This window comes from Myotis yumanensis, unplaced genomic scaffold, assembly GCF_028538775.1.
Source record: "Myotis yumanensis isolate MYYU_CA2020_CCGP unplaced genomic scaffold, mMyoYum1.0.hap1 SCAF_10, whole genome shotgun sequence".
NCBI classification, from domain to species: domain Eukaryota; kingdom Metazoa; phylum Chordata; class Mammalia; order Chiroptera; family Vespertilionidae; genus Myotis; species Myotis yumanensis.
Genome location: NW_027223761.1, coordinates 41,283,220 through 41,297,610, shown reverse-complemented (window position 1 = coordinate 41,297,610; position 14,391 = coordinate 41,283,220). Strand labels below are relative to the sequence as shown.

The 14,391-nt window shown below is 35.2% G+C and overlaps 1 protein-coding gene across 1 annotated transcript; it reads right to left on the bottom strand.

The window, feature by feature from the left end:
* Positions 1-8,366: 8,366 nt before the first annotated feature.
* On the bottom strand, positions 8,367-9,305 carry LOC139018140 (olfactory receptor 52D1-like). The gene has a single exon (XM_070426782.1). It carries the CDS (start codon positions 9,303-9,305, stop codon positions 8,367-8,369), a length of 939 nt encoding a protein of 312 aa, XP_070282883.1.
* Positions 9,306-14,391: the final 5,086 nt, after the last annotated feature.

Sequence of the window (14,391 nt, the reverse complement as noted above, 5' to 3'; positions counted from 1 at the left end):
AATTAATCTTCTTCTACCTTATTTTTTGTCAAGTCAAGAAATTGTGCCATCTTTCAGACAACCACAAAGGTTAAATTTTCACTGCTGTGACCGGACCTAGGAACTCCAGCCTAGGCTCCACCATTCCCTTATCAGTGAATTGTCCCTTCTCATCTTATCCACAGCTCCTCTGTCTATAATCTGGTTAACTAGATGGTCTCACTACTCAGCTTGAGGCTCTACATAATATTGGATATAATTACAACAGGGCCCATTACACTTCTTATCCTGGGGGAACAGAGGCCTGCAAGGAATATCCTATGTATAGACTCTTATGAGAATGCTATTGTAGGCAGTTTCACTAATCTCAGTCTCAAAAGGCACAATTTGGTCTCTTGGACTCAGTCTTATGGTGTCCATGCCACTTGAATTCTGAGCTTAGACATCAATAGGAGGTAGTATCTGGATTCCAGGTCTTGTGAGATCATTGGTTTATTGTACCCATGGGTTTAAGCACTAAATGGTTTCTTACAACACATGTAGTGAGAGCTAGGAGTGAGGATATTTTGGAGCAATGAATTTATGAATAAACACGGTGATTATATTAATCTTACATGCCTCTAGATATTCTTAAATAATTCACCTGAATCAGTTTTAGTTCTGAAAATCAACTGAAGCTCCAGGATATTTTATAGTATGTTTTTACTCTTGAATTCCCCTGAAATTTATTTGTTTGAATGAATACAGTGTATGCATTATCCCCATGTATAAAAGCATTATTATTTGTGTTTTGGTTGGCATGCTTATACAATGATTGTGTATATATTTTGCTACACACATGTTCCTTCTCATTCTATTCTGCTCTGTATTTCAGGAAAAGTGAACATTACAGGCTATGTTTCTCAGGATCATAGATCATTTTTCTTTAGACAGGGTTTGTTCAATGTGCTATGACAATTCTCTCTATTTCTCTATTTCTTCTACTGCATCTATTCCATGGCTCCAGATTTTGCCAGAGGGTACTTCCAGGGTTTCAGCTTCTAGTGAGAGACTCGTATTTCTGAGATGTGATTTAACTAGTGGTGCCTCTGTGCGTTGCTGGCTAGAGTTGTTGTGGATTTTTGTGGTTTCTAATTTCTGGAAGTCCTCACTGTCAAATGTTAGGTTTATCTGAAGTTCTATAATTTGTGTAGATAATGAACTGTATTAAAGATGCTCTGTAATAAATAATATTTCCTGGTTTGATTCTGACTAACACAGATGCCACTCATAATAATATAGGGCTAGTTACCTCAGAAACTCATTGAGTTGAAGAAATGATAGAGTGTTGTCCTCCTAGTTATCTCTTTAAAAATAGTAGAAAGGGAATAATCCAAAGATACCAACAACCTCAACAGAAAAAAATGTCATACATGAAAAACTCACAACTACTTTGTGATAAGCGATGAAATACTGAAAGTTTTTCCTCTATGGTCAGGAGCAAGAAAAGAATGCCCACTTTTACTATTTGTATTCAACATAACACTGAAAATCATAGCCAGAGAAATTAGACAAGAAAAAGAAATAAAAGGCATCCATATTGGAAAAGATAAATTATTTGTTTGCCACTAAAATAACCTTACAAATAGAAAACCTTAAAGATCTCTCCCTCTCTCAGACACACACACACACACACACACACACACACACTCACACACACACTCTAGACCTAATAAATTATCAAATTACAAGTTACAAAATTATCATGTACAAAAACAGTTGCATATCTCTACACTTTAAATGAGCCACCTGAAAAAGAAATTATACAATTTAATTGACAATAATATTTAAAAATAAGAGGCATAATCTGAAGTTAAGATTAAAATTTGTACACCGAAAACTACAAAAAATGCTGAAAGAAATTAAACACAAATAAATGGAAATACATCTTGTGTTCATGGATTAGAACACTTAATATTGTTAATATGCCAATACTACCTAGACTGATCTTCAGATTCATTGCAATTTCTTTTAATGTTGCAATGACATTTTTTGTAGAAATATAAAAATCCATATGAATTTTCAAGTGATCCTAAATATCCAAAAAAAATCTTGAAATACATAGAACTTACTAGAAAGCTATAGTAATCTAACTGGGATAAAAACAGATATGTAGACTATTGAATAGAATAAAAGGCCCAAAAATAAACCCTTACAAAGATGTTTGAATAATTTCTGCAAAGGTGCCAAGACCATTCAATAAGGGAAAAGTAGTTTTTCAACAAATGGGTTGAAACACTCAGATGTCTACATACAAAAGAATGAAGTTGGACTTTTATCTTACATAAAAAACAACACACAAAACAAAGAAAGAAACAAAACTACCTCAAAATGGATCAATATCTAAACAGAAGAATTAAAACTCTTAGAAAAAAAAGAAAACTTTTGTGATATTAAATTTCATAAAGGTTTTTTTGGATATGACAAAGGCAACAAAAGTAAAAATTAATATACTGGATTTCACCAAAATTAAAAAGTTTTTGCATCAAAGAACACTATCAACACAGTGAAAAGGTAAGCCAGAGAATCAGAGAAAATATTATATTTGATAAGCAATTAATATCCAGAATATATATTTTAAAAATCTTAAAACTCAACAATTTAAAAAATCACTGGATTAAAAAATGGGCAAATAATTTGAATAGGTGTTTATTCAGAAAATATGTTCAAATGACCAATAAACACACAAAAGTATGCTTAACATCACTAATTACTAAGGAAGTGCAAATTAGAACCACAATGAGATACCATTTCAGAATGGTATTATTAAAAGAATAGCTATTATTAAAAATAAGAAAGAAAAATTATTGGTACAGATGTGAAAAAAATTGGAAAGAACATTTGTGCATTTCTAGGAGGAATGTAAAGTGATATAGTTGCTATAGAAAAAAGCATGACAGTTACTAAAAAAAATAAACATAGAAATATGTGATCCATCAATTCCACTTTTGTGTATATACCCCAGAGAAGTAAAAACAAGGATTCAGACAGATTGTTGTATGTTCATAGCAGCATTATTCACAATAGTAAAAGGTGGAAACATCACAAGTCCCATCCACAGATGGATGAGTGAATAAAAAAAAAATTCACATAACATTAAAAAGGAAGGAATTTCTAACACATGTTAAAACATGGGTGAACCTTGAAGATATAATGCTAGGTGAGCTTGCCAGTCACAGGAGGACAAATCTTTTGTGATTCTATTTATGTGAGGTACCTAGAATAACTAAATTCATGGAGATAGTAGTCGAATGGCAGTTGTCACAGTATGTAAAGAAGTGGGAATGGGAAATTACTGTTTTATGAATATGAAGTTTCAATTGGGGAAGATAAAAAAAAGCTCTGAAAGTGATTGGTGGGGCTGGTTGCACAACAGTATACATGTACTAATTCCACTGAACTATATACAATTAAAAACAGTTAAAGTGATACATTTTATATTATGTATATTTCACCACAATAAAAAACCACACCAGTGAAGTGCTCTTTAGTTACATTCTATACTAATGCTAATAACATGAGTGAAGATATTAGTTAGATAGGTGAATAGAACTTTATGGACTTTTCTTTGTTATTAACATAAAAATACGTATTAGCAATGATAAATATCAGTAGAGGCTTTTTTTTTAGTTATACACTAACCTGCTCTATAAATAGGAATGTGAAGGGTATTACAGTGACATTTGGCAGTAAAAGATATTTGAGGAAGAAAGAATAGCATATATGAGCATGTGCAAATGCCATCAAACACAATATAGCCTGTTTTCTTAACAATTTAGTCTAGAGCAGTGGTTGGCAAACTCATTAGTCAACAGAGCCAAATATCAACAGTACTTCTTCAAAATAGACTCTCCCAGGCTGAAAACCGACTTCTGCGCATGGGCCACGAAGTTTCAATCGCACTGTACGTGCGAGCCCGCACGTGGTATTTTGTGGAAGAGCCACACTCAAGGGGCCAAAGAGCCGCATGTGGCTTGAGAGCCGTAGTTTGCCAACCACGGGTCTAGAGCACCCTAATGTGACTCCATCTCCTTAGTTCATATGATAAAAGAGTAGAAATGTGTCCCTGAACAAGCAGAGAAAGCTGCAGAAAACTTGCCCTAACAGAAGATGAGTCAGTTTATGTTTGCCAGATACACCTGCTATCAAAGGATTCTAAGTAGCTTAATTACAGTCTCTTCATACTTATTTTGTCTCAGGGGAAAAGAAGAAACATGATTGAATTAATAGTAATGGAGGGATACATTTCAGCGTTACAAAAATTAGTCCAAATAAATCTAAACTTATTTAAAATACATTTTTGAACACATTATAAACAAATGAATGGTGAGTGAGGACAGAGAAATGACAACGTGAGAGATCCCCTTGATCTCTCCCCTTTAAGTTTCAACACCTTGAACAGCTATAACTCAACAAAAGATTCCCTGCTCAATGCAGAAATATGCCCAAAAGGTCCGCATATTGAAACATCTGAAGGTGGACAAGTGGGAATGGAAGGGGGAGGGGAGAGGGGAGAAGGGCTAAGATGAGCCATAGAAGCAGCCCTGCTGCCTGGAGCTCACAGCAGAGCTCAGCCGGGAGAGGGAACAAATGCAGTTATGGCTAATGTTCCCTTCAGCTGGAGGGAGCAGAGAGATTCCCTGGGCATTCCCGCAGAGATGAGTAGTGCGAGCTGCAGCTGACCCCAGAGACCTGGGCAAGGCCAGAACATGGGGGTGCCGCTGTGGCTGTTGGGCTCTCAGCAATCAGGCAGAGAAACGAAGTCACAGAACTCTGCCGACCCATAGCCCAGAACTCACTTAGGTCACCCTTGGTGTCAGGTTGAGGAGCACATTGGGCACCTGACTACTGGTGCTACAGAATCGCTTTTTTCTCCCCGAGCAAAGGGTACACTCTGTGAACAGTCCCAGGGTCAGCACCCAGGGATGTCCTGGCAGACACACAGATCAATGGAACAGAATTGAGAGCCCAAAAATAAAACCACATGTATTTGGGCAACTAATTTTTGACAAAGGAGTCAAAAATACACAATGGAGAAAAGAAAGTCTCCTTGATAAATGGTGCTGGGAAAATTGGAAAGCCACATGCAAAAGAATGAAACTAGACCACAGTTTGTGCTCATGTACAAAAATTAATTCAAAATGGATTAAAGACCTAAGATATAAGATCTGAAACAATAAATTACATAGAAGAAAACATAGGTACTAAACGTGTGGAGCTTGGTCTTAGAATTTGATCCCCAAAGCAAGGGAAGTAAAGGCAAAAATAAATGAATGGGACTATATCAAACTAAAAAGCTTCTGTACAACAAAAGACAAAACAAAAGGCACCTAACCAAATGGGAGGTGATATTTGGAAACAACAGTTTAGTTTGAAAACAAGGCATTAATAACTAAAAGTATAAAGAACTCATACAACTCAATATCAAACAAACAAATAATCCAATTTAAAAATGGGCAAAGGATCTGAACAGACACCTCTCCCAGGAAGACTTAAAAATGACCAACAGACATATGAAAAGATGTTCAACTTCATGAGCTATTAAGGAAGTACAAAACTGCAATGAGATACCAACCACCTCACACCTGTTAGAATGGCTATTATCAACAATATAGATAATAACAAGTGTTGGAGAGGTTGTGGAGGAAAAGAAACCCTCCTTCACACTGGTGGGAATGGAAAACAGTATGTGGTTCTTCAAAAAATTAAAAATGGAGTTACCATATGACCTAGCAATCTCTCTTCTGGGTATCTCCCTGAAAAACTCAGAAAACATTTATGCATAAAGATGTATGCTTCCCTTTGTTCATTGTATAATTAATCATGGTTGCCAAGACATGGAGACAACCAAAGTATTATTGATAGACAATTGGATGAAGAAGATGTGGCACATAAATACAATGGAATAATACTCAGCCATAAGAAAAGATGAAATACTGCTATTTGTGACAACATGAATGGACCTTGAGAATATTATGCTAAGTGGAATAAGTCAGTTAGAAAAAAACTAAGAACCATATGATTTCACTCATATGTGGGACATGAAACTGAAACTCATAGATCATATGGTTACCAGAAAGAAGGGAGTGGGGGGGGCAGTGAAATGTAAAGGGAGCCAAATCGATGGTGATGGAAGATGATTTGAGTTTTGATGGTGGGCACACAAAGCAATATGCAGGTCATGTATCATAGAAATGCACACTTGAAATACATATGATCCTATTAACCAATGTCACCAATAAACTTAGTAAAATAAATAATTGAATGAATGATTAAATGATTTTATCAACAAAAGACATTAAAGGTAATTACTATATTCTTAACACTATTCTATTGCACTGCATTAAAACTATCCTATTCTCCAGAAGAGCTTAAAGTTATCAATATATGGCATACTATGAAAAAACACAATATACTGCAAAGGAACTAAAACACAAGTTGTGGTGTTGTTTTGGGGTTTTGTTTTTTGTTTTGTTTTTGAGGTGTTGGTAGATTTACCAAATAAGTTGCTAAAAGGGAATGAAATCAAATATATTCATTATATAAATAACAAAAATACAAATAATACACAGTTGCAAAGATGGTAATATTAAGTAAGATATGGTATTTCTTAAAGCAGTTTAAAAAAAGGGTACAGAACATAGAAAATTATAATCATAGTGGAAGAATTAAAAAAATATGGTTTATTATGTTTCCTCTATGCCATAGCACCGATCTTCTTTATATGTTTCATTTAATTGCTATACAACTATATGAGGTAGATGCTTATTTTATCTCTGTTTTTAAATATTATAAAGTTGAGGGGAAGGGGAATCAAATAGCAATAAAGCTAGCCAAGCAATGAATACTGGACTTGACCTGAAGCAGTCTAACTATAAAGCCTGGATACTTAAATATTAAGTGAATAGACTACCTGGAAAAAATGTCATGAAGTCTAAATTCTACCACAGTAAGAATGTTAGTTTGCACATCTATTAGGAAGTCAAAGAAAGATTACCAAATATTTCTGGTACTCCAAAATAGAAAGCTTCACACTCTCCCCATATTTGAATTATGAAGCGAGAATGGTGAATTCAGAGATGTTAGTCTGCATGTTTAACAATGGGTGTGAACTTCTAATGATAATAAGCAAGGGAGATAAAAAGTTTCAAAGCATAAATATCAAAACACAATTTTTACATATCCAAATTATAAAACAGGTCCACAGATTTTAGGTTACATTTTAAAAAAAAAATAATAAGAAATAGATAACTGGGTTGGGAATCTAGTGTCAATGAACTTGTAAATCCCTGGTACTGGGACAATAAACTATTTCAACATTGTTGCTAATAAGAAATTTCAGATATTGTTTCTTGATACTGGGTTCCAAGTCATCTAATTAATAAATGAGGCGCAGAATCAATGCACATGGTAGCCTGGTAATTTGGTAATATTGACTAGTATTTATCAAAATGGGAATTCATGACCTCAATTTTAACAGACAGCAGACTTCATAATACTAACTTATTTTAAGAAATACACTCTTCCTCTATCAAAATTTCTCCAGAAAATGGGTCAGCCTTAATACTAAAATTAGAGCCTTCTCAACAATTCAAGTTCGTTTGTTGAGACATTTGCTCAATATTGTTTAATATTTAAATATTATTTCTACTCCTTTATCTAAATGAACAATATAATTTGATTGCGTTATAGAGGAGATACAACATTGATCAACTATTCTATGAACTCACAGCTACCCACATAATCAAATGGCTTCAAATTGCCTGGTATATGCTGGACATCATTAGGTTCTCTAGAAATTTTTTCTATATTATTTACTTTTCTTTCTTTTTTTTTTTTTTTTTAATATATTTTATTGATTTTTTACAGAGAGGAAGGGAGAGAGATAGAGAGTTAGAAACATCGATGAGAAAGAAACATCGATCAGTTGCCTCCTGCACATCTCCCACTGGGGATGTGCCCGCAACCCAGGTACATGCCCTTGACCGGAATCGAACCTGGGACCTTTCAGTCCACAGGCCAACGCTCTATCCACTGAGCCAAACCGGTTTCGGCTATTTACTTTTCTTTTTCCTCTTCCTTTACTGTTTACTCTGTATTTGTAATTAGTCTCTAAAAAACACATACCTAGGAGGAAATTAATTTGTTCTCGAACATTTAATAAATAAAAAAAGCTGAAATAACTTCTCAAATTAGAATTTTTGGGATTTATAGACATCTAATAAATAAAATACCTTTCTGGTGGTAAATGCAATTCAGTTTGTGAGAGTGACAGCAGTTAATTATTGTCCTTACATTATCTCCATTTATTCTTGAACCAATTCTTTTATCGATTGATCCAACTAAAATTAAGCAACTTTGACCATTAGTATCCTAAGAACATGTTCACGTATTTTCTTGGTCCTTACTCCATACACAATGGGGTTGAGAAAAGGGGGCACCAAAAGGTACATATTTGCAATAAAAATATGGACATGTGCAGGCACATGTTTCCCAAAACGGTGAGTAAAAATGGAAAAACCTGCTGTGGAGTAGAAGACAAGAATAACACAGACGTGGGATCCACACGTGCCCAAAGCCTTAAAGCTGGCGTCTCGCGATGGCAGGCGGAATACAGAGCGCAGAATAAAGGCGTAGGACACAGCAATGAGAACCGCATCACACGAGCCGATGATTGTAGCCAGGCTATAACGTTTGGTGGCTCCTGTGTCCATACACGCCAGCTTCACCACAGCCATGAACTCACAGTAGGTGTGGGCAATTCTTTGAGTCCTGCAGTAGGGCAGCTGTTTGAGCAGGATGGGATGTGGAGAAAAGAAGGCTACGCCCCGAATCACCACAATGATACCCATTATAGTGATGTGAACGTGGGTGAGAATGGTGCTATGGCGCAGTGGATGACAAATGGCCACATAACGGTCAATGGCCATGGCCAAAAAGAAGCCTGATTCCATGGCAGTAAAGCTGTGGATGAAGAACATTTGGGCCAGGCAGGCATCAAAGGCAATGTCATGGGCTCCAAGCCAGAAGAGACAGAGCATGCGGGGCAGCGTAGACGTGGAGAGGACCAGGTCAGTGACCGACAGCATGCACAGGAAGAGGAACATGGGCTCATGGAGGCTTCGCTCTGCCCTCACCACAGCCAGGATGGTCACATTTCCCACCACAGCCACTATGTACATGGAGCAGAAGGGAATCCCAATCCAGACATGCAGGTGCTCTAGTCCTGGGATGCCCATCAGCAAGAAGGTGACAGGGGAGGGAAGAGAAGTATTGAGAGGAAGCATGATGATTTTTTCTTTTGCTTTTATCAGTGCTTCTGAAGATAAAGTTGCGATGTCAAGATGATCACAACCAGATGCTTAAAACATATGGAGATTTTGTTCAGAGAGGCCATTAATGATGTGTTGTTAAAAACAATTCAAATTCATAATCTGGAGTAGTTAAAGTCACTAGAATAAGATTAATAAAATTAGCAATAATATACCAAATAATTGTTTTTAGAAATATAGAAAGATAATGCTTATATCATTTCAGAACCTATTAGTCACTTTGTCCTTTCATTTCCAGTAAAATATTCCATTTGCAGTCATACTTGTCCTTAATTCAACAAATATTTATTGAGAAGTTATTATGCTTCTCCTTTAAGCTCTCATACAGTAATTCTCTCATAGGAGTGAATTTTCCATAACTGGCAGTGATCAAATCAGAGGCTTTGTGAAAATTGTAGAGCATTCTTTAAAAGACCCTTAAGTGGGAATAGAAATAAGTGGTCTCTATCCCTCTCTGTCTGAACATGATATTGAAGTATTTGGCATAGCTTTTGAAATAGGATTAACTCAGAATGCATCTTCAGCCTTTCATTTTCTGCTCTGCATCTGTGATTAATCTGACAAATAAAATATTCTGGTTTATTTTTTTCTATTATTTTCTTTTATCATGTTCCCTTGAAGTAGGCATATATTAAGTTCTTTTTATATCACTTTATCTTGTTAAGGATAATTTATTTCTTAACATTAACCCCACTCACTACCTTCTCATCTTCATTGTCTTAGACAAAGACAATTTCACTGTGCAGATAAATTCTACCTATGCCTTTTCAGTTGTTGATCCAGAAACCCACATTCTAAACCATGCACAGAAGTCTACTCATTGGATTGGTAAGTTGACCCAATGATGTCAAATCTCCATGGCAGAGATTCCCTGGAATAAAGTAGTTGAGCATGAAGCAGAAAGTGGAAGAGTTAAAAAAAAAGGGGGAGGGGGGGACTCTTCAGTTGCCACAAATGCTTAGTTGTAGAGAAAATCTTGGTTACTAATTTCCTGTTTTTCCCATCTACGCTCAAGGCAGTACTTGGTACTTGAATATACTGCCATTAACACTTAAGGAAAATCTACTTTCTCTATCTCAAACCAATTGTTATACAGTAAATATAATAGGCATCAATAAGAACTTGCATAGACATACCTATGCTTTCCAGAATCATGCCAACACACTTACCTTCTCCAAATACCATTAACTGGAAGAATATTATCTAGGTTTTTATATTTACATTTCTGGGCTTTATTAAGTGAAAAACACTTGGACAATGCAAAGATGGCTTTTTGAAACAAACTATTTAGATTTAAATAAATAATTACACTTTAACTTTCAGCAAGTAATTTATAAGGCAAAAACTTACCTCAAATGGGAAGATAGAATGAATTATGTAGAAGTGAAATTAAGAAATCAAATTTAATTTAGTCAAGGAAAGCATTCTTCAATAGACAGCACTTGTGTTGGAATGTAAAGAATATATGACTTCACCCCATGGGATTTTATATAGATGAATAGCTATTGATATATCTATTTTTCTATCTATCATCAATCTATCCACATACGCACACATAAAGAAAGGAATATAAATAGAGTTCTATCAGGAAGGACAATCATGTTGTAATGAATTAAAATCTAATGTAATTGGGATGCTAAGATCACAAGAAGATAGATTCAAGTGAGATGAGAAGGGCCCCACATATTCATGTAGAATCACATAAACAATAGAAAATTTTATAATCCAATCTCTAGATTAAAGGCTGTCATGCAGGTATTCAATAAGCATATGTCAGAGCAAATATAATACGGAGCACTACAAGAACATATTTGTAAAGTGATCACACATACATATACTAGTTCCAAAAACACTTTTTTTTTGTACAAACATACATGATATAATCTATGTGATAACTTCTTCCTAAAAATACCAACCTGTAGTTAAGTCCAAACATTATAAGGTATTCATATTTTTGTTCCTTAATAGATTCATACAAAATGAAATATGGTCAAAATGAGAGATCATTTTTACTCCTATTATATCTTTAAATAAACTTTTGCTTCCTAGAATCTAATTTTGTATTCATTTCATCCATAGAGAATGAGAAATGATCATTTCCTCTGTTTCAAAGGATTATATCTCTTCCTTTGAATCTAAGTCAGTTGTAAAATTAAAAAGATGCTATTTGAGGGAGTCCCACATACTCTAAAAAATTATTTAGGTCACTCAGACTATCTCTTTCTCTACATCCCTCTCCAGTTTCTTAACAGCCTTAGTTAGCTCAGAGAGAAACTGATTCTGAGCAAAGAAGCAACCTAAAAATGGAGCTTCTATATGTAGAAACATCAACGTAGTAATCTCAGAGGAAAAGCAGGAATAACACCTGACACAAACAAGTCCTCATGGAGTCACTGGAAGAAGGGGAGTGTTTGTATTATCGGTAATTCATAATATTCTTAATTTTAGGAATAGTAATGTACCTGTGCATTCCCTTAGGTTTATAGCTATCCCTCAGTATTTTGAGTAATTATCAACCAGTTAAGAGTACCAATTCTAAAGGGAACTGAAAAGACACAGAAGACATTCTTTTTTCTTAAATATGTCAACTGCATTCAAATATCAACTTGAGACATAAATCTTGCAGGTAAGAAGAGAGTTGAAAGATATATTTGAAGTGTTTGGAAGGGGGGATAAAAAATTCTGTATCTGGCAAAACTATCCTTCAAAAATGAGGAAAAGATTAAGGTATTCTCGGAAAACAAAAGCTAAAGTTGTTTATTACCACGAGACCTACTCTATAAGAAATACTAAAGGGAGACCTTTATGTTGAAATTAAAGGACACTAGAGAGTAACTCAAACATATACAAAAATATAAAGTTCTTCAGTAAAGATAAATACATATACAAATAGAAAAACCAGCATTATCATAATTTTGGTTCAAAGCTCCACATCTTATACTTCTACAGAATTCAAAAGACAAAAGCACAAGCAGAATTATAAATCTATGTGAATGGGTACACAGTACATAAAGATGTAATTTGTCACATTAATAACCAAATGTGGGAGTAGAACTCCAAAGGAGTAGAGCTTTTTATATGTGATTGAAGCTAAGTTGCTATCAATTTTAAATATATTGTTATTAAAGTAGGATGTTATGTGTAATTCCTGTGCTAACCACAAAGAAAATATAAAATATGCACAAAAGGGAATGACAAGAACTCAGAAGGTGTCATTACAAAAATCGACTAAACACAAAGGAATGCAGTATGGGAGGAAATGAAGGGCAAAAATGTTATAAGACATACAGAAAACAAAAATGGCAATAGTAAGTCCTTCCTTATGAGTAATTACTTTAAGTGTAAATGCTTTAAACTCTCTGGTCAAAACACATAGAATGTCAGAATGAATTAAAACACAAGGATGTAGACTTCAGTTTACCAGTTCGGCAAGTGAGAAGTCGGAACTTGACACTTTGCCTTAACAGTAAAAATTTGAACTAATTGAAAAATCAACAACTCTTCTTTTATCTGTAAGACAGGGTGATCTGCTGCCCCCAAAATTAAAGAAATCAACAAGCGAAGATAGAAAATCACAATTTAACAGAGCAGAAATCTCCGTAAGAAACAGTGCCAAGGCAGGAAAGTGAACTGTTATTAACTAATTGCTGGAGGCTTAGTGTAGGCAAGCCTGAGAGATAAACTCTAGGGCAGTGGTTCTCAACCTTCCTAATGCCGCGACCTTTAATGCAGTTCCTCATGTTGTGGTGACCCCCAGTTTCATTATTACAAATTGAACGTAATTAAAGCATAGTGATTAATCACAAAAGCAATATGTAATTATATATCTTTTTTCCTATGGTCTTAGGCGACCCCTGTGAAAGGGTCATTCGATCCCCAAAGGGGTTGTGACCCCACAGGTTGAGAACCGCTGCTCTAGGGGGACCCAGTCATTACTGAGTCCTACAATTTTGAGTTTTGTCTCCAGGAGCTCACTATATCCTCTGAATGATACCACAGAAAAATCTGCTCATGCTTTTGGCAGGGTGAGGGGAAAAGGAACCATTTTGAAAAACACCAGACCATTCTATTCTTCTTCACAAAGTCTACCTGCTAGATTTTTTTAAAAGGAAGAGGAGAGAGAGAGAGAGAGAGAGAGAGAGAGAGAGAGAGAGAGAGAAAGGGAGAGAGAATAGAGAAACATCAATTGATTGCTTTCCACTCACACAGACCAGGGATGAAACCCACAACCTGGGTATATGCCCTGACCAGGAATCAAACCCACCACCTTTTGATGTATAGGATGACACTGCAACCAACTGAGCCACACCAGCCAGGGAACCTCCTAGGTAATGATTTACTATACTAAGTAAACTTGATAAAATACACTAAATCTCACACATGAACTTCTATATTCATTATTTTACTATAGTCTTGACATAAAAAGAGCTGATTAATGTAAAATATATAAAACTGAAAATAGATCATATATGAACAGTTATCTGAATATGATCAATATGCTATAAGATGCAGTAGAGAATAACACCTTTTTTTCTATTCACTATATGATGCTGAGTAAATGAAATATTCATATGGGAAAAAATTAACCTTGATTCCAACCTCACACCATGGAGGAGGAGCAGAGTTTTCCAACCCAAAATATACCTCTGTGAGATATTGGTTATTTTAAGCTAGTTATTTTCAGGAAAAACCACTGACCTTACTCTTAACTGCCTGAAAGTATTTAGAGACCTGCTCCAGCAAGGAAGCTGTCATCATAGATAATGATAGTTTAATATGAACTAGTGTGTGATAGATATAGTGAGGAACCTAGAAGGCCCATTTGATCAATGTCTTTTCTGTGTCTCATTGTTAGAGATGGTCCAACAAAAACATTTGTCAACATTAGAATGTCAAAATCTGTAGAGAATTTTAATTAATATTTATTCATTTCAAAGAGAGAATATGCCTGGAAGCAAGATCTCAACAGACTGAGAAATATGCTTTGGAGAATAATACCTTGCAGTTTCTTTTATGCATTTGAGGTTCAGGAGGGAACATA